The sequence below is a fragment of the Spinacia oleracea genome, chromosome 2 (assembly GCF_020520425.1).
Source record: "Spinacia oleracea cultivar Varoflay chromosome 2, BTI_SOV_V1, whole genome shotgun sequence".
In the NCBI taxonomy this organism is placed as follows: Eukaryota; Viridiplantae; Streptophyta; class Magnoliopsida; order Caryophyllales; family Amaranthaceae; genus Spinacia; species Spinacia oleracea.
This window is the reverse complement of record NC_079488.1, coordinates 103,842,096-103,862,469: the sequence shown is the minus strand read 5'-3', so window position 1 is coordinate 103,862,469 and position 20,374 is coordinate 103,842,096. Positions and strand designations below refer to the sequence as shown.

The window sequence follows — 20,374 nt, the reverse complement described above, 5'->3', positions numbered from 1 at the left end:
TAAAAGTTTTTCCCGTTGCTTAATCATTCGTTGAATATGATTTTTTTAAATTGGGTTGTAAGGCTGTTGAATTAGTTTCATTTCTAGATCTTTAATTTTGTCATTATTCACTTGGAGTTTGAAATTATTATTACCATATTTTTTCCTTGACCATTCTCGGAGCGAGGTTTTAATTGCCGCTAATTTTTCTTTAATTCTGAAGCAACGGGATCCTTGTTTTCTAGTTTTCCAGAGCTTGTTTACAATAAAGTTGCGAATCCTCATCCAAAGTCCAAAGATTTTGAAATCTAAAGAGTTTGTTTTGGTGGAGATTTGGTTTTGAAGAATATTGGGGCATGGTCGAAGATGGAAAAATTTCCATATGAGATGATAGCTTGGGGGTACAAGTTCACAAACTGCTGGTCAACAATAGCTCTATCTAGACGTTGCAGTAGAAATTCATCTTTGTTTGACTTCCAAGAGAAAGATTTCTCTATACAACTTATATCTATTGCATTAAGGTGCAACATTAGATCAGGGAAACGTTGACATTGTCGTTGGGAGACTGGGTTGCCTCCAATTTTATCATCTGGAGAAAGGAGTTTGTTAAAATCTCCAATAAGAAGCCATGGCATTGTTATATTCTCATAAAATGTTTTTAAAGATTCCCTGAAATCATTCTTTTCGTTCTCCTGGGCTGGACAATAAATCCCAGACACAAGAGATGTAAGATTGGTTGGTCTGTGGTAGACTGTTAGATGTGCACATCTATCAGTGAGGATAGAGTTTGTAATCTTAATGTTATCATCGTTCCATAAAACCCAAATACCACCAGAGTGATTTACGGGGTCAATAATGAGTTTATGTTGAAATTTTAAGGTTTTGATAATATTTCTACTATTTTGGTTATTAGTCATTGTTTCTAATACGAAAAGAATATCGGGTCTGAATCTATGTTTGATAAGGAGGAGTTCGGCTATTGCCTGATCGCGTTTACCCCCTTGAATATTCCAAGAGCAAATTCTCATTTAAAACTGATTTGAGTTAGAAATTGTACAAGTAATACCCCCGGGGCAAATAATTTCTAGTAATCATTAGTAGATTGACACCAAAGTTCTTATTAGGAAACGAACCATAACCCAAAAATAAGCGGATATTAAAATCCGGTTCCGATAAGAACTTTCGTTCTTAGGCGATTCTTGAGCGGATTTTGAATCCGGTTCCAAAAAAGACTTAAGCATTTACAATCAAAAAGTGTCCAAATGTTCGATCTTAAGATCAAAATACATGGAAGCGATTCTCTAAAATACGAATTACAATTATAAACACCTAACTCTAAATTAACATATAAATCGATTTTGCTTAGTACTACTTAAGTTTATCACTTTATCTCTTTTGAATTTGTACGTACTAGAATGTACCCGTGCATAAACACGCGATATATAGAGTGTTGTAAATAAAAGTAAAGGCATATAGTGAATTTTGAATTAATAATAATTACAAATAAACCCTCATAAAACCATATACTCCTATTTAAATAATTCAACATTTTCGTCGTTCAATTTTCTCAAATGGTAGAATTTTTCTTCCCAACTCACTTGCATAATCGATGCAACTACGATACCATCACTCTTTAACTTGGGAACATGTAGTATTAAGATTTTTTTTTTATTTGCAACACTCTATATATCCCATGCTTATGCACGGGCACATTCTAGTTTAAGAAATAAAAATATCAACTCATTAATCAATGAGATTACAAGTTCTTTTATTGATAAATCAATAAATTTACAAGGTTAAAATTACAAAAAAAGATTAAAAAAATAGAAAATAAACGCGAAGATCACTTTGAGACACCTTAAAAGAAAATGGGAAAAACATTAAGAGGAAGTATCATACAAGGTCACCCTTGTATCCCCCTCTCGTTACGTGACAAACACTCACAGACGACAGCCGGTACCAAAACTCCAATCTCACTTATCACCGGTTCTCCCGGTTTTTTTAATCTCATTATTTATTTTTGATTTAAAACTCATTAATTTTTTTTCGCATTTCCCGAAATCAGCTTCTATCTGCTACTCATCATCCTCCCCCCTTCTCCGACGATCACCTTCGTTTTCTATGTGAGTTTTCATTTTCGCTCTCCTCTGTAACTTCTTCAACGATCGGATTATTTTTGACATGATTTTTGTGCGATTGAATATTATCCTTTTATTGGTATCAATCTGTTGTTTGGATTAGTTTTGATTTGATTTGATTAGGATTTTTTGTTTTCTAATTTCTTAGGGTTTTGTTTTTCGGATTAATTTGATTTCTCTTTTACCAAGTTCTGTTGATCTTAGGATGTTATATTGAATTTGTTATTCTTTGACATATTGAATAAGATTTTATGTTTAATTTGTGATTCTTTGAGAGAATGGATATTGATGTTCATGTCATGCTCAGTTGGAAAGTCGAATTTCTATTGTCGCTTTTGATTGATATCTGCTATGATCAAATGAATAAAAGTAGCTTTTTGATTGACTTTTGATGATTTATCAGCTTTTGCTTGATAGGTGCCTTAAACAAATTTGATGGTAATTGATTATTAAGAAATCTATCACTTGAATGCATATGAATTGGCAATTTAGTGCACCCGTATCCTGAATGACTAGTTGAGCAATACTTGATGTTGCACCTTTGTTTTCCTTCACATGATTTTTAGTGATCTTGTGCCCTTGTGGTAATGATTGTTGCTTGGTAAAGGGAGAAATTTTGTACAATATGGCTCTTGCGGCTCTCACTTATGAGCCGGAGTTTTTAGGTCTGATACCATGAGATAATAGGTAGTTAGGTACGTGGGTGGTGAGTTGTCATTTTGATGAAATTAACAACTTAGTATGGACCTATAATTGTGAAAAAAAATTCTGTCAATTCTGCTCCATATCATTGTGGCAGATAGACGCCTAGAAGATGGTTAACTCACTGGTTAAAAGTTCGGCCTTTTATTGTCTAATTATTGTTGTTGTAGTCTTGTAGATGGGATTAATGATGCTTGCAATTACGCTGAATATGGTTGAAATTCTTAAGCTTTGTTTCTACTTTCTAATTTTAATGATAACCTTTTTTTCTTTTGGCCGGGCTGATCCTGGAATAATTTGATAGTCTGATACAAAAGATGGTTAATAATGAGGATGGGGAGGAGACCACCTCTCGAGGAAATGAACAGGAAGTTTTTAATAAGACTGATAATGAGGAGGGAGAGGAAACCATGCCACGTGGAAATGAATGGGAAGTTGTGTCACTAACAGCTTCTACTTACGCTGCAGCTCCTGGTCCAAGGGGGGATGAATCAATTCACGAGGAGAAGGATCCTACATTAGGTGAAGATTGCGGAGCAGAAACTTCTAGAGCTCTTTTTATGTCTGGTCACTTTGTTTTCCCACCAAGTCAGCATGAGAACTTGCCCATAGAATCTGAAAACCTTGAAAGCTCCAAAGGAGTAAAAGAGGATGACGCTGGGGAACTGAATGTGGATAAAGAGAGTAAAACTGAGAAGAAGGAAGAGGAGAACTGGAGTATAGAAGGATTCAATGTGCCTGAGAAGTTTCCTGGTATTCCATTTCTTGAAGAGAAGGGCACTAGAACATCAATTCAAGGTCCAGAATTAGATGAATCAACAACTCTACATCATCTGGCTGTTGATGACAAAGAACAAAATGTGTACGGGACTGCTAAATTTGGTTCATTTCACAGTGAAACAGAGATTGGTGGATCAGCGATTTATGGTGAAAGTGTTGTGAGTGATTTTGTTGAACCGTCTGATCATATCTTAGATCCTTCATCTTTCATATCCAGGACTCCCAAATCCGGTGAAGAAGATGAATCTGATGACTCTAAGCTCCCTTGTGGAGCTTGGTGGAAACGAAGAATGGTCTCTTTATGTGCTCAAGTTAAAGATACAAATACATTTTGGTCTGTTTTCGTTGCGGCCGCCGTGATGGGTCTTGTTATTCTTGGGCAACGATGGCAGCAAGAAAGGTGGGAGGTTTTGCAGCAAAGGTGGCAGCTCAGTGTTGGTGATGAGGTATGTTTGTTATTTTTCTTTCTAGTTAAGATATGATAGATGGTACATTTTTTTTTATCTCTTCCGCAGAAATGAAACTACTCAATTGTAGTTGTCCTGAAATAACATTTTAGAGTCCCACTCAGTTTTAGCATGTATTTATGTCATTCTCCAAAAGTGCTGATAGATAAGAGAACTTTGACTCCTGAAAGAAGAAACAGTTTCTAGGTTAGGGATCAACAACTTTTGAAATCATACAGGTACAGAACATCAATCTTAGATTGTAAATCCAAAAGATAATTACGTGCCCAATGCTTAAATTTTTTGTTAGAACTTAGAAGATATGCCTTGCAGATTTACGGTATATCCTATTAGTCTGTTCCAGTCATATAACTTTTTTTCTATTAGTCTTTCCAGTGGTCAATAGCAAGTTTGCAGGTGCTCCAACATACTTATGAGTCATTCTACAAATTGCAATTGTTAGAGTGATGGGTTCGCTGTGAAGAAGCTAGATTGCAGTAGAAAAACAAGTGATGACATCTCCCTGCAAGTACAATCAGTACATTTAGTGGCAAAAGATTTTTTTTGCACTGGCAGCTTGTCATAAATTGAGTCTTATCCTGCCTTTTCTATGGAAGTTTTGTCTTGTTGTGGGAGTTAGCAATTTAAACTGAATATCGTACTTTTTATAGGTGTAAATTGAATGAGGTACTCAAAAAGTAAGAAGAGTTGCTAACCTCATATCTTACAATGGAGAAAAATTGAGGGCTGATACCTGATAAACAACTGTCTAAGGCTTATTTAGGAAGCATGAGCTCTTGCTAACCTTTTCTACTCATGCCATGGAAGACCGTGCTTTCTAATAGTAACTGTATGATAGGGAGTCGATACACCAGACACTTGCTAATGTGAGAGTTCAAAATTTAAGCTACCAGTTTTTAGCTTACAGGCACGATGCAAAAGGTAGCTTCTTTTCTGCTTCCAGGAAATTTCTCATCCTTCCTGAAATATTCCAGCCACAGCAACTGGGAGCTTGTAAAGGCATAAGAAATGCAAAGCAATGTTAAAAGCCAATACTATATAAGTGAAAGCAGACCCTTAGGGGAATTTAAGAGCAGAAAGCAATGGCCATAGTTTCCTGTGCTAAATTGCACTCTTCCTCTTCCAACCTCTTAGTGACTCTCTGCATCAAGCTACCAATAAGCACTCTTCCAAGGATTCAAAGGGAATGTGAGATAAGTTAAATTTAGATGCTGAAATGCTGAATACTGCAACTGGCAAAGGATGAACACCTAATAGAATTTTGGGATCTCACACATTTATCCGTTTGGGTGAACTGAACTAGTTAGCCTTATTCCCATAAACCACCTAAAGAATCTAAAGAAGAGTTATTTTATTTTTCTCTGAATTCGGTGAGGTTAAACTAATTAGTCCTCAAGTGTGTAATTGCATCCTCCTCTCAACCCACGGGAAAAAACCTGAAATATGATAAAATTAATGAAGTATGAAACTCAGCTTCTGCAGCAAGCAGCAAGTATCTGCATCATTCATTGTCATTAAGTATCTGCATTTCCTCTTATTTTGACAATAATCTCATTGAAAAGATGATCGTAATCCTTTGTATAAGAAAGTAAAGTCAAGATTCACATGAATTTATTTAATCCACATACAAGATAGCTAGCATGTGTGATTGGTAGCAGAAGTAGTTTACCTAGGCTGAATTCTTATTCTGTTTGTGTTTCTCCTCTTCTGCCTTCTTTTAATACTTATGCTCTGTATGCCTTATGGCTGGTGGTGAAGGTTTTTTTTTTTCCTGGTTGGGGGCTCTTGGGGAGTTTTGGCTGATGAAGCTTTCAGGCAGCAAGAGTGAATTAATCTAGACGAAAGTTTTGTTAATTTAATTTTTGGAAAGCAATGTATTTACTTATTTTTGTGCCGCAGTAGTCAGTAATAGATTTATACTGAAGTTACCAAACTACTCCCATTGTCTACCAAGCTGGGAGCTTTTTCTTTGCATGAATAATCTGCTCTACTGAAGGAAAAATGACCTTTTATACTTCCTCCATTCTTATTTACATAACACAATTGTGTTTTGGACACACAAGCTCCTTTGACTTCCTTTTGTGTTTTATACTTAAGAAAAAACATAGTCATGTGGAGTCTTGTTAGATTTGTCTCAATAAGTATTTTTTAAATATCAACTTTTTATAACTTTTTCTTATCCATAATTGAAGATATTAATGTTTGAAATTGTACATTGGCAAATGTGACTAAATAATTATGTCATGTAAATAAGAACAGAGGAAGTAGTTGTTTGTGGATTACCTATGAATATGGCTGTCAAGGGATTGGAACTGTTACTCTCATTACTATGTCTCGTAAGGTTTTTAAGAGGTATTTTTCTTTTCACATCCTTTATTTGAAGTCCAAGTCTACCACTCTCCTTTCGCCTTATACTTATTTCTCGGGTGTTGGGGGTGAGGGGGTAGAGGGTAGGTATCTACTCCTTTTAGATGACCCCAGAAACTCCCCTGTATTTTCTTTGATTTGAGCTGATGAAAAGAAACACTTGTTGCCCTTTTATCTGTTGCTAAGTCCAAATTTCCAACTTAGATGCTGGAAGCATTTTTCATGACCCTGGTAGGCGGCAGAGAGGGGTGTGGGGGGGAAATGGTGCATTATTCATGCTAAAAGGAGAGGTTGTGCTGAAATTGCAAACAAACAGCACGCATGGAACATCCATGAGGGTTATATAAGGGTAGTTCGAACAACCATGCATCCTTTAGCTATAAAAGCTTGAAAATCTTGCAACTTGTTAAGGTGAAAAGCGTTCTCTGGATTCATCACACTTAGTGCACAAATAACTTGTTCACTATCCACACCATATTATTTGATCCTGAACTACTGTTTTTATTTCATTGTTATGATTTTCATCCGTAATCCGTTGTTTGATTCTTTAGGCACTATTATTTGTCTTTTAAAAGTAGCAGTGCAGTATTACTTTTTAATTTCGAATACCAGTGCAATGATCAACTACTGCTTAGTTTTTTGTTTTTATGAAAGATAAGGAGAATTACTTTAGGAGCCCCTCCGCACGAGGGGTTCTCCTAAGTAGTCACCTTGGAGAATAGAAACTAACCGAGGGCTATTACAATGATCTATGCACACAAAAGAAATACCTAGGTGGCTAACATTGGCAATCCAATCCGCAACTATATTTGCCTCTCTATAAATGTATTTGATGTCCCACTCTTCAAAGTCTTGTAGTAGATTCCGAATGTCGGTGATGAAATTTTGAAGTTTCTAAGGAGTTGGCCCTATGCCTTGTGTAGTGTTGACAATAAGAAGATTATCACCTTCGATCTGAATTTAGTTGCATGAGGAAAAAAAAACACTTGTATAGGAATGGAGAGAGTATAATAGTATATCTATCTTGGTCTTGGTTCTGATGACATGTGTGAAATTCTGTTGACAGAAATCAGGAAGGATCTTATCACGCCTGAAAGATGTGATTGTTGGAGGAAGTCGCCGTAGTACATATATCACTGCTGCCTCGTCTGAGTAAAATCCGACCGTTGAGATGATGACGAAAATTGATGATTGTGAAAGAAACGTGAGGTGCAAGTCATACAACAGAGCCATGGTATAGATTGTTGTTGGAGTGTGATGATTCAAATGACATTCTCACGGAGCTAAAAATAGCTTTAATACTTTTGCTTGATTTACGTTGCTGTATTGTTAATATTCGTAGCGGGATCATAGCTTTATAGTTCCAAAAATGACTTTGCTTGGCCTTGTAATGGAGATGGGACTTGGGAGTGGTCTGAAACTTAGCTTAATTGCAAAAGTCTAATTACATAGTGAAAATTCTGCTCACAACGGTGTAAGCTGTACAGTTATTTTGTGTTTGCATTTGTTATCATTGTGAATTATGCGTGCCGTTTTCTGCTCCTGAGGTTAAAATTTGCGAATGCAAACGCAGTAGACTAATTTGAACAGGTTTGCTTGTGGATAATCCTTAAATTTTTCACTAATTTGGAGATTGATGGCACAGGAGATCTGGACAATTTTATTGATACTAAATAAAATGAGTTGTGTGTAATCATTGCATGATCGTGGATCATTGTCTTCTCCCCTTGCAATGTACTACCTCCGTTTCGAAATAATGGGGACACTTACGCATTTCACAACAACCAAGATAAATTATTGGAATGTAAGAAATAAGTACGGGAAAAGTAGAATGTTGTAAGAAAAGAATAATAAAAAATTAGGTTGGGTGGAGTGGTGAAAGAAAAGAAGATTAAAAAAAATAGGTTGGATGGGAAATTATTAGTAAAAAGAGAATATAAAAGTAGATTGGGTGAAAAGTTGTAAGTAAAGTGGAAAAATGAGTAGTGTGAATTCATTAAATATGATGAGTCATATGCCAAAACTAGAATAAAGCAAGTTGTATAGTAATTACGGAGTAGTAATCAGTCGTGCCTCATGGGGACTATTGGTCCAGGAATATGCAATTCTTCGAAATTGTATAATTATTTTATCGGATATTTCATGAGATACCCCCGAGGTTTAAGTTTATTCACCAGGTACCCTCGTTGTTTCAGTAATCCTCGTAAGTGAAGTTAATTATGGATTTTTTCACACTTATTTTTTTGTCTTTTACTTTGTCCCTTTTGTTGATCATCTAAACTCTTTATGTTTATTTTTTTTCTTCATTGCTTTTTTTTTTTTTTTTTCTGGAATGGTTCATGATTTTTCTTTTACAAAAACACAAGAAAATAGTAATGTTATTTTTTCTTCAAAGATATTTTGTATTTTTCTTAAGATATACTTCTAGTGGTACTTATTGTAATAAAGTAAATCTCATTTTAAGTATGAAAAACTCATTTTTTTCATTTTAAATTGAAATCGCGCCAAGTTATTGTTTGCAATTTGGACTAGGTGTTGAGTTTTATTGATATGAAAATCCAAAATTAAAGTTTATAAATCCTCCACATATTTTATTATGGCGTTTTTAATATTTCGAGTACTTACCTCTCACCTTTAACCCTCTATAAAAAGCAATTATGAAAAATTAGAAAGCAAATCATAATTTTTTTTGGACCCCCATTTATAAATTTATGGGTCCGCCCCTGTGGCTGTCCCCAACAAACATAAGTTATACCACCAATTGATACACAACCTCAAGGTTATACCACCAAGAGAAATACGAAATACAATTGGTTTTTTCAGAGGGGGCAAATACTACTTGGTAATGCCATATTCTTACCCTAGAGTTATACTTCCTCCGTTCCGTAATAGATGCATCGTTTCTCTTTTGGACACTATTCATTAACTAACTTTGACAATTATTCTTTCCCATTGTGTAAAAAGAAACATGATCAAGTGAGATCTTGTTAAATTCGTATCAATGCGAGGATTCCAAATATCAATTAATTTATAATTTTTACTAACACACAATTAGAAATATTCATGTTCAAAGAAGCATGTTGGGATACGTGAAAAAAGAAATGATGCATCTATTGAGAAACGGAAGAAGTAGTTATTATGACTTATATCAATAATATTACATTAAGACAATAAACATAAGTTAGTGGAGAATCACCTTGTGAGTTGTGACTTGTAGGTTTAGGGCCTCCTTTTTTTACCTAGTAAAAAGAAAACAAATTATATCAAGACGAACTATGGTAATGCAAAAGTTCATTATACGATGAAAATTACACTTCACTACTTTTCTTTTTTAAAAAATATTACAAGTCTACCCAACTTTGTTATTGTGATCTACGGAGTAGCACCTAAGGTGTGTTATATCCACCAAATTCTCTTATTTTTTTTCAAACTTGTTTTAATATTGAATTGTATTTGGATACTCTTATTTTTCTTAAACTTATCTTATCTAAACTTATTTTCCATGAAATAAGTGAGAATAAGGTGAACAGAACACGACATGACGACACTATTAAAAGAAGAAATAGTGATGTTTTACTCAAATTCTCCCTCACCTGGTAGTTCGTTTGTTGGCCAAGAATTCTCTGTCTTTCCACCACTTTCGTGATAGTCCAGTTCCAATATTGTGCAAGTAGTTCCTTCCAAAGTTGTCACCAAGATGTCTACACTACCTTATCTCTCAACTCCACTACCCATCGTTGTGAGATGCTAATTGGAGGATACATGTAAATTTTGGTTTATGCAGGTTGCACCCCCAATATCGTATGATGATCTCCACCAAGACGTATAAGTTCTTTTTCTTTTAATGTACTAGTAGGGATGGGTTGTACGCTATATGGAGTAACTCTTTTTATTAATATAAATTTGTCCGATGTCAAAGGAAAAAAAAAAAAAGAAAAAAAAAGAGAGAAAATAATAATAATAAAAAATAAAGTTAAGAAAATAAAGGTTTATCCCGCTCTTCATTCATTTCAATTTTCGAGGGGTTTTCTTCTTAAATAAATAAAAGCTCTAATTTGAGGAACAAATAAGCAGATTGAGAGCAAAAGATTCCGGCCGATTTCCAACTTTTCCGACGAGAAACCGACTTCCTACTCACTCTCTGGTAAATGCTCGTCTTACTTTGTTTCACTGCTTAATTCCTCACTCACATCCGCACACACATACTTTCTCTGTCTTCATGCGGCGTTGCAGCTTTGAATTAGGGTTTTTTTTTGGGTGAATTTGGAACTGAAATATTGACTAGTAAATAATTGGATTAACTAACAATTGAGGTTTTGGGTATTTGATTAACGTATTGCATTTGTTTATTTATAGGTTAAAATCAAATGGGTAATGAAGAAACCCCACAATCCAGCAGAAGAACAACACGATCTTTGGCTTCTGCAATTCCGTCAGATAATACTTCAGAAGCACCAAGAAAGAGTATTTCTTACAAACCAACAATTTATGATCTTATATATAGGAATAGAGGTGATAAAATTTCAAGTTTGGAGAATCTTATTTCTAGTTTTCCTGGTAGAAGTAGTCAGATTACTGAGGTTTTAGGTCATTTGGGTCCCTTGAATTCCCCTATGTTTCCGCTATTTATGTATGGTGGCGCTTCATCCGGGAAAACCAGCATTGTTCTCGAGATCTTTCGATATCTTAGGCGGCCATTTGTGTATTCAAGCTGTGTTTCATGCTACAGTCCTAGGATTTTGTTTGAGTCCATCTTGAATCAGTTGGCATTTCATAGAAGAGTTGAGGAATATGGTTACTCTAGTGTTAAAAAGTGTGATAAGCCCTCTGATTTTGCCAACTTTGTTAAAGAAGCATTGGTTAGTGTTTTGGATATTTTAAAGGGGAAATCTGCGAAAATGAGTGCAAAGGGAAGGTCTGCAGATGATTTGGGGAACATGATTTACTTAATTATCGACGATTTTGAGCTTGTTAGAGAGTGGGATAAAAGCTCTACTGTTTTGCCTTTTCTGTTTGGTCTCTATCGTATGCTGGGTTTGCCTGAAGTTGGTATTATCTTCATAAGTAAAGTGTCTCCTGATGGTTTCTATTCAAATTCTGGTCATATTGAGCCTATCCCTCTATTTTTTCCTGGATATACAGAGGATAATCTTCGTCAAATTTTCATGCTGAAAAAAGAAAAATCAGACCTTAATTCCTGTTTCCTTGAGTAAGTATCTTCGTCAAATTCAAGTTAACTTGTTTTTAAATGTTTGAACTTTATGGTTGGTGAATAGGGTTTGAGTTTTTGTTGGATCTGTTATTCCTTACAGTTTTGTACTGAAGCCTTTCTCAAGAGTCACCAGACAAGTTGATGAATTGTCTGTCGCATTCTGTCCACTATATGAGAAATACTGTGAGCCATTGAAAGTTCCTGGATCCAACTTTAGCTGGGAAACCAAACAAAAAAGAGGAGATGCAAAGAGAAGACTTTTTAGTCATCTTGTACCGCATATTTCCCCTTCTCTTAATCAAGTATTCAACATTTCATCACATGATGTTAAAGCTACATCTGATGTAGTGAAGGGAAGGACAAGTGTAAAGAAATTGGGAACACAAGATGACGAGTTGGATTTCCATTTGTCAGTTTCAGCAAAGTATCTTCTTATTTCAGCATTTCTTGCTTCAAGAAATCCTGCTACTCTTGATGCTTCATTTTTTGATTCAACTGGAGGTCCATCAAACGGCAAAAAGAAGAGAAAGTAAGTTTCTTCGAGGATTTTAATAAGCAGTGCATGATTAGTTTTGTCATAGCCAATCATTTTATGATGAGGGTTGGCTTGTTGTGGCTACACAACTAGTCATTTGCTCTTCACATATGTCATACATAACATCGGTTCTAAAAAAGTACATCTTCTTTAAGAGAGTTCTTAATTTTTGCGTGTGTTACTCGTGGAAGTATAACTACTTTCCAATTCAATTGTGATTTGTTCAGTTTTTTTTTTTCTTATAAAATGGTTCTGCAGGTGTTCTGAGAAGTCAACGGAGCAAAAGGAAATGGCGGAGCAGGAATTACTTTTGAAGGGGCCTGGGACTTTTCCCTTGGAAAGGTTATTAGCTATCTTCCAGTGCATCACATACGGAGCAGACATATCTATTGATGAAGAAGAAGAGGTGCATGATGATGATGATGACACCCTGGAAAACCAAGGAGCTCAGAATGACCTCACTTCTAATGTTCTCCTGCAAGTGTCTAGTCTCTGTAATGCTAACTTCATAAGTAAGGGAAGCAGTTGTCCGTTGGAGGGCTCAACTCGTTACAAGTCTACTGTTTCAGAAGAATTGGCTGTGAAGGTAAACTTCCTGATATGGTTGGTAATTTACAAGATTTTCTTTCTAACAATTCTATATATGAAGTATGTTTCTTACCTTTTAAAACCGCTCACAGATAGCAAGGAGCCTGAAGTTTCCCATTTCCCGATACTTGTATAGACGATGATATTGGAATGCAGAAAGTCAGTTCTAACTTTTGGAGTACAGATCGAAGATGATTGTGTTTTCTTCTATTGATCTGCAAAATGTTGCATGTTGATGGTCACTGAAATAATTGACATATGATGATACTTGGTTGATTCACCCTCCTTTTCACTAATTTGGAAGGTTGTTTGGCCTCAACTCTTGGCTGTATTTCGGGAGGAAGTCCTGCACAGTTTAGAATGCAAGTTTCACAGCTGATTTACAGGTATATGTTTCCTGCTGCTATTAGAATCATGTGTAGATTGATTGGGTTTGCATTCTGAAGCCATCTGTTACAATTTGTTCTCTGTTTGTAACCTTATACTGTAATCTTATATACTAACCCACAAATTTGTTGAGAGAATGTGATCATCAAATGAAACGTATATGGCGATATGTGTGGAAAATGTAATTTTTGAAGTGAGATCAGATTATGCAGTGTGACTAATTTCAGTTGATTGCTTAATGTACTATTATTGCATTGTATTCTTCTTTACATTATTTTTGGTTCTGAATTCTTGGAAGTTTTGTTGTGGGAACAGAAACAAAAGCCCAATATAAGCAAGCAAGTGGCATCATTACCCTACGTCCCAAAAGTGTTATTCCCTTTGCTCCATCTTATGAGTACTTCTAATATACTGCGCGTAATTAAGGAGTAATTAGTTATTGATTGGTATCATGTGAACTCATAGATCGTCTTTCTATTCTAATTTGGCAAGTAATGTTGCATTCATGGTTTATGTGAATGATAATACTTTGTATAAAATACGAAAAATTAGGTAAATTGTCCAATATTATGGGGGATGGGTTGCTGTTATTTTTTCTTTTCTTTTCTGGTACTATTGAACCTGACCTGCTAAGACCTGCAAGTTTATGGGTTGTATGGTTCGGGTATTTGGGTTTCGGGTTGGAAAATGTGCTCGGAACCCAAAAATTTGGGTTGGGTCTACGGTTCGGGTTGATTTTTGACAAGTCTGTCGGTGTACAATATTTTTTTTGTAAACCTAGGGCGTGTGGTAAACGTAGGATGGCGAAAACATAAATTATCTAAGGTAAGCAGGTACTCCTGTTTAACCCAAAATAAAAGCATAAATCATATGGAGTATTGTTTTCTACTTTTAAAAACTGTTTAAACAGAAAATAAAAAGAAAACAAAAAAAGAAAAAGTTTGTTTTTTATGAAGGTTTGTGATTTGGTTGTGAAGTGATAAAAACGTGTTTTGCAGTCTGTTATGTGATAAATTTGAGTGATGCTCTGTTATCTTATCATCTCAAATTCAAATTTGATTAATGCTATAAATCCATTTTAACAATCATTTGATTTCCAATTCATTTAACAATCCATTTACCAACCTAGCTTGTGATTTTCAACTTCTAATTATCAACATCAAAGTTTTTCTCACGTTCGTAAATTAAAATTGGATAAATTATGATCATGTCACGATTAGGGATTTCTTCAATGTTTGGTACTTCTATCACGGTATGATACTCAGTTATCAATTAAAGCTTCAATATTTTTATTTTTATTTTGAAGGAAAAGCTTCAATATTCAATTATAGTTATCACAAATTCTTATTTACAATGGGTGTACAATAAATATTGTACACCGGAGTAAAAGTTGGCTCAAAATGCTTAAAAGTTACATTTATATATGTAAAAGTTATCTATTTTTTAATGACAATTTTTTTCATTTGAATAAAAATTATTTCTTCAAAATCACTAATAATGTATAAATTAATCATTTAACCCTTTAAAATGTTTATCTATTCACTTTTTAATTTTATAATATAAAAGTTACAGAAAAATAGGTTAAAGTTACGAAAAACTGCATAAAAGTTATCTTGGTGTACAATAAATTTATTGTACACCTTGTGAAGGTCTTGCGCGCACAAGGTGTACAATAAATTTATTGTACACCAAGATAACTTTTACCAATTTTTTTGTAACTTTAACCTAGTTTTGATTAACTTTTATAAACGTTGATAGATAAACATTTTAAAAGGTTAAATGATTAATTTTATACCTTATTAGTGATTTTGAAGAAATAAGTTTTATTAAAATGAAAAAATTTATCACTAAAAAATAGATAACTTTTACCTATATAAGCTTAACTTTTAAGCATTTTGAGTTAACATTTACTCCATTATACAATATTTATTGTACAGCCATTGTAAATAAGAATTTGTAAATTTTTTTTGATGCAAATGAAATGTACAAGTATAATGTAACAATTACAATTACTTTAAATAGTGCGAAAAATAAAGACTCATGCACTACACGAACTTAAATCTAAGTACTATGTACAAACTACAAAGTTTAAACAAGAAGAGTTAGGTAAATTGTCCAATATTCTGGGATAGGGCTGCAGTTGAATTTCTGTTACATTGAAAATTTGAAATCAATCAGTCTTTCGCCAAAGCCAAAACCAAAAAATCGTTGAGAGTGATGGATCAAAAGGTCTTGTGCGCACAAGGTGTACAATAAATTTATTGTACACCAAGATAACTTTTACACATTTTTTTTTGTAACTTTAACCTAGTTTTGATTGACTTTTATATTAGTAAAAAAAAAGTCGATAGATAAACATTTTAAAGGGTTAAATGATTAATTTTATACATTGTTAGTGATTTTGAAGAAATAAGTTTTATTAAAATGAAAAAAATTATCATTAAAAAATAGTTAACTTTTACATATATAAGCTTAACTTTTAAGCATTTTGAGTTAACTTTTACTCCGGTGTACAATATTTATTGTACAACCCTTGTAAATAAGAATTTGTGGTGACGGATAACTCAGTTGGTTAGAGCTTCCATCCCGGTTTCAGGTGATCCTGGGATCGATTCTCATCCCCGCCCTTGTGGCTCATTTGCACCAAAAAAAAAAGGCCAAAAAATCGTACGAATTGAAGCATGAGATTTTTTATTTTATTTTTCATTTTTTTATATAATAATCAAATTAATTCATTTATCAAATGTCATATCTAATTTATCCAAAAAAAAAAAAAAACATTGTCATATCTACTCAAAAAAAAAAAAAAAAAAACATTACTTAAATAGAAGGTATTACTTGTTGTATAATCTCTTAATTATCAATCAATGATTTAATTTTCGCCCTTTAGGGTTGAGGAGTAGTTAGGAAAAAAGTATCACTAATTAAATCTAGCAAATATGTCAAGTCGATTTCCTTTACTTGTACTAGTATGAAGCACTCCATATGATACTCTGATTTGAATTGTTTTAGGACGATTTACAAGAGAAGTCCATTTTGAAGTACTTTTACGCAAATCTCTTTAATTTTCCATTAAAAAACCTTGTTCTAGAACCCCTAATTCCTTGCACAATGCAAGTTAAATGTCTTTGTCCAATCAATTTTTGTGATATTATTATAAATGTAATCAACTAATCACCAGCATTCAAAAACTTGTCAAACTAAAAATATATTGAATGTCGATATTACCCTATTTTGTGTACAACAAGACATGTTTGAATCTCCACTACCCCATATATTGTCCTTGTAACACATCAGCACTAAAAAAAATGGTCAGCAACAACAATAAAATACTTGTCAAACTAAATGATAGAGTGTAAAACTAATCTTGGGGCTTCAACAATCAGCTTAAACTTTTGGTTGAGTTGGTCCTTTGACATGGTATCAGAGCCAACGTGACGCAAAGGTCACGGGTTCGAATCTCATCCACCCCTCCTTTCAAAGTGGAATATTTCGCGCTGGGTATGAGGAAGCCTATGCTGCATCCACATTTCAAGCCCAAAGGGCTTTCATGTGAGGGGCGTGATAGAGTATAAAACTAATCTTGGGCTTCAACAATCAGCTTAAAATTTTGGTTGAGTTGGTCCTTTGACACTAAACATACTTTTCTAATTGTTAGTTTTTTTAGTTTCATTAAACAGGCGACCTATAAATGTATGTTTTCCCACCAAAAGGCAAAAGCTGGTATATCTGTAAACCCAACTCGTTTGTTTACATGAATATAAAACTTAGAATTATATTTGTTACCATGCATCTGGACTGTCCCACCCTCAGTTCATCATCATAAATTCATACAATCAATATCTGTTGAGTTTGTTTTGACAAAATTAACTGCAAATTATAGTTTGGAATCTTTGTACCATAAAATTGTTTCACGATACTATAAAATAAATTGTGGGTTGGGTTGCTCACCCAACCTTTGACTTATCTTCTCAGTCCTCTCTTCTTAAACCAATCTTCCACCATTTTCATAATTACTACAAATTACAAACTTAATCTCCCTCTAAAACAACAATTACAAATTTAAACTCGAGTTCTCGGTTATACGTACATGATACATGTTGTTTCTTCTTCTTTCGGAAACAATGTTGAAAACGTAATCTTAGCTTGTTAATTGTTGTTATTAAACAACTAATCAAAGTCAAATCTTACTTAATTATTGTGTGTGTGTTGGGAGATTTCACTCCTTTGTTTCTCTTTCTTACTAGTTTCTTCAATATTTGCAATCAAACATAATAGGGTGAGGGTGTGGGCTAGTTTCTCAACTAATCACAATAAATAGCCCTCTCTCCATTGAATGCATCCAACTTAAAAGCCCTGCTCAAGTTAGGTGGAAAGAAGACATTCATAAACAACCGAAAGAAGGGTTTCATGTTATGTTTTTAGACTTTGAGGTATGTTTAAAAGTACATTTTCATTCATATTATTCTTAACCTCGTTAGGTAGGTAGCTAACAGTTAGCCAATAAGGGTACAGTCCAGATAAGTTGCAATCAGGTCTTATAATTAAGGTCAATAAGTTCCAATCAGGTTCTATAAGTCGCTTACAATCAGGTCTTATAAGTAAGGTCAATAAGTTCCAATCAGGTTCTATAAGTCGCTTACAATCAGGTCTAATTAGCTAACGGTTGGTCAAAAAGTCGGACATTTCCACTCGCCCCCGCTCTCTCTAAGTACTCACGTAACAAACCTATAGTAGTAACTACTTTGTGAGTCCATAATTTCAAACACCACCACCTTCCTTATACACTTTTCCATTAATAGGGGTGCAGAAAAATGGTTACTAGTTACTAGTTAGAACAACACATCAACTTCTCTAGTGTGATAGGGAAGAAAGTGGGTGAATTTAAGAACTACAACTGGCCATAGTTATTGCACCTGTCTTCATTATTTATTATCCACCATTTTCTTTATATATTTTCTCCTCTCTTATTCTCTCCCTTCATCTTTCTCTTTCTAGCTCTCTGTTCTTCCTCTGTTTGTTTTTCACAAGACCTTCTTTTGTGTCTTTTTCTCTTTATTTTCCCTCATTTTCTTGTATTTTTTTCACCTGAATTTTGTTTCAGGATTCTAGCAAGCAAAGAAGAGAGTATTGCATGCCAACATTGGTGATTTAATTTGAAGATTAAATCAAGAGAAGAAGATGAACATTTTGATCACCATTTTTGGTTAAAGGGGAAGATAATCAATCTGTTCAAGTAAACCTACATTTTTCTGCTTTCTTCTACATTTGGTTCACCTCCTAGGCTACTAAAATAATGGATATTTATGTGGGTTTGCTATTGTTTACTGCCATTACATCTTACTTGCTATGGTTCACCTTCATATCACGGTCATTACGGGGCCCACGAGTATGGCCCTTATTGGGGAGTCTCCCGGGCTTGATCGAGAATTTTGAGAGGATGCATGATTGGATGACTGATAATCTCAGCGCGTGTGGTGGCACGTATCAAACTTGCATCTGTGCCATCCCTTTCTTGGCTCGGAAGCAAGGTCTTGTTACTGTTACTTGTGATCCAAAGAATTTGGAGCATATACTCAAGACCCGGTTTGACAATTACCCAAAGGGTCCAACTTGGCAAGCTGTGTTTCATGATCTACTTGGGTTTGGGATCTTTAATTCGGATGGTGATACCTGGCTTTTTCAGAGGAAGACGGCTGCCCTTGAGTTCACCACCAGGACCCTCCGCCAAGCCATGGCTAAGTGGGTCAATCGGGCCATCCATGGGCGGCTCTGCCCGATCCTTAAGACGGCTCAGAGTGAAGCAAAACCAGTTGATATGCAAGACCTTATGCTCCGGCTTACTTTCGACAACATTTGTGGTTTGGCATTTGGTGGGGACCCACACACTCTTGTACCGGGCCTACCGGAAAATGAGTTTGCTAATGCATTTGACCGGTCCACGGAAGCGTGCCTCCAACGGTTCATCTTCCCTGAGGTAATATGGCGGCTCAAGAAATGGCTCAGGCTTGGTTTAGAAGTCAGCTTGAGCCGAAGCCTTGTCAAAATAGACGATTATTTGTCTCAAGTCATTGAGAAACGCAAGGAAGAATTGATGAACAAGCAAAAAGACTTCGATGATTTGCTCTCTAGGTTCATGAAAAGAAAAGAATACTCATCCTACTCGGACAAGTTCCTCCAACACGTGGCATTAAATTTCATCCTAGCTGGACGCGATACATCCTCCGTGGCAATGAGCTGGTTCTTCTGGCTGGTAATTCAGAACCCCAGAGTTGAAGAAAAAATCCTGCTTGAAATATGCACCGTGTTGATGGATACACGTGGCGATGACGTGGCCAAATGGACGGGCGAACCGTTGGATTTCGAAGAGGTGGACCGTCTTGTTTACATTAAGGCAGCATTGTCAGAGACACTACGGCTATACCCATCGGTGCCGGAAGACTCGAAGCACGTGGTGGCCGACGATGTGTTGCCGGACGGTACATTTGTGCCAGCTGGCTCATCGATAACATACTCAATATACTCAGCAGGGAGGATGCAGAGCACGTGGGGAGAAGACTGCTTAGAGTTTAAACCAGAAAGGTGGTTATCCCCTGATGGTACAAAGTTTATCATGCATGATCATTACAAGTTTGTGGCTTTCAATGCGGGTCCCAGAATTTGTCTAGGGAAAGATTTGGCTTACCTACAGATGAAGTCTGTGGCAGCCTCGGTGTTGCTCCGCCACCGGCTGGCGGTGGCGCCGGGGCATAAGGTGGAGCAAAAGATGTCAATGACATTGTTCATGAAGTATGGGCTTAAGGTGGATGTGCACCAAAGAGACCTAACCCAAGTAGTTGCAACTTTGAAGCAGGAAAAACAACTTTTACTGTCAGAGTAACACAAGGTGATGGTAAATTGTGGGGTTTTACTGCAGTAAGTTAAAACTTTGGGTTGGTTTTTACGGGGAGATGCAAAATTCATGCGGAAAGGTAAGTTTCAATTAATATTGTGAGCAGAGGATTAATCACACACTTCATGGGTATGAATAATTACTTTGTTACAGCTGTTTGGTATTGGAATTCATGAGAAATCCGTAATTTTGTATTCTGACTTCAGAGGGCATTTATAGCCCTGTGTATTTTGGGCCACCCTTGAACTGTAGGGCAACCTTACAAATATTTGTTCAGGCAATATTTTTTTTATATATTTTTTTCATTTTTGGTTTACATTGTTCATT

The 20,374-nt window shown here is 35.3% G+C and overlaps 3 protein-coding genes across 3 annotated transcripts; all 3 read left to right on the top strand.

The window, feature by feature from the left end:
* The first annotated feature begins 1,944 nt into the window (after nt 1-1,944).
* LOC110789748 (ATG8-interacting protein 1) lies at nt 1,945-7,953 on the top strand. The gene is made up of 3 exons (XM_021994457.2): nt 1,945-2,102; nt 3,124-4,045; nt 7,500-7,953. Exons 2-3 carry the CDS (start codon nt 3,137-3,139, stop codon nt 7,587-7,589), a joined length of 999 nt encoding a protein of 332 aa, XP_021850149.1. The 5' UTR covers nt 1,945-2,102; nt 3,124-3,136; the 3' UTR covers nt 7,590-7,953.
* Nucleotides 7,954-10,408: 2,455 nt separating this feature from the next.
* LOC110789742 (origin of replication complex subunit 5) lies at nt 10,409-13,424 on the top strand. The gene is made up of 5 exons (XM_021994450.2): nt 10,409-10,577; nt 10,790-11,642; nt 11,746-12,174; nt 12,439-12,766; nt 12,861-13,424. The coding sequence occupies exons 2-5, from the start codon at nt 10,801-10,803 to the stop codon at nt 12,909-12,911; spliced, it is 1,650 nt and encodes a 549-aa protein (XP_021850142.1). The 5' UTR covers nt 10,409-10,577; nt 10,790-10,800; the 3' UTR covers nt 12,912-13,424.
* Nucleotides 13,425-16,949: 3,525 nt separating this feature from the next.
* Nucleotides 16,950-20,363, top strand: LOC110789731 (cytochrome P450 86A8). The gene is made up of 2 exons (XM_021994446.2): nt 16,950-17,588; nt 18,260-20,363. Exon 2 carries the CDS (start codon nt 18,452-18,454, stop codon nt 20,033-20,035), a length of 1,584 nt encoding a protein of 527 aa, XP_021850138.1. The 5' UTR covers nt 16,950-17,588; nt 18,260-18,451; the 3' UTR covers nt 20,036-20,363.
* Nucleotides 20,364-20,374: the final 11 nt, after the last annotated feature.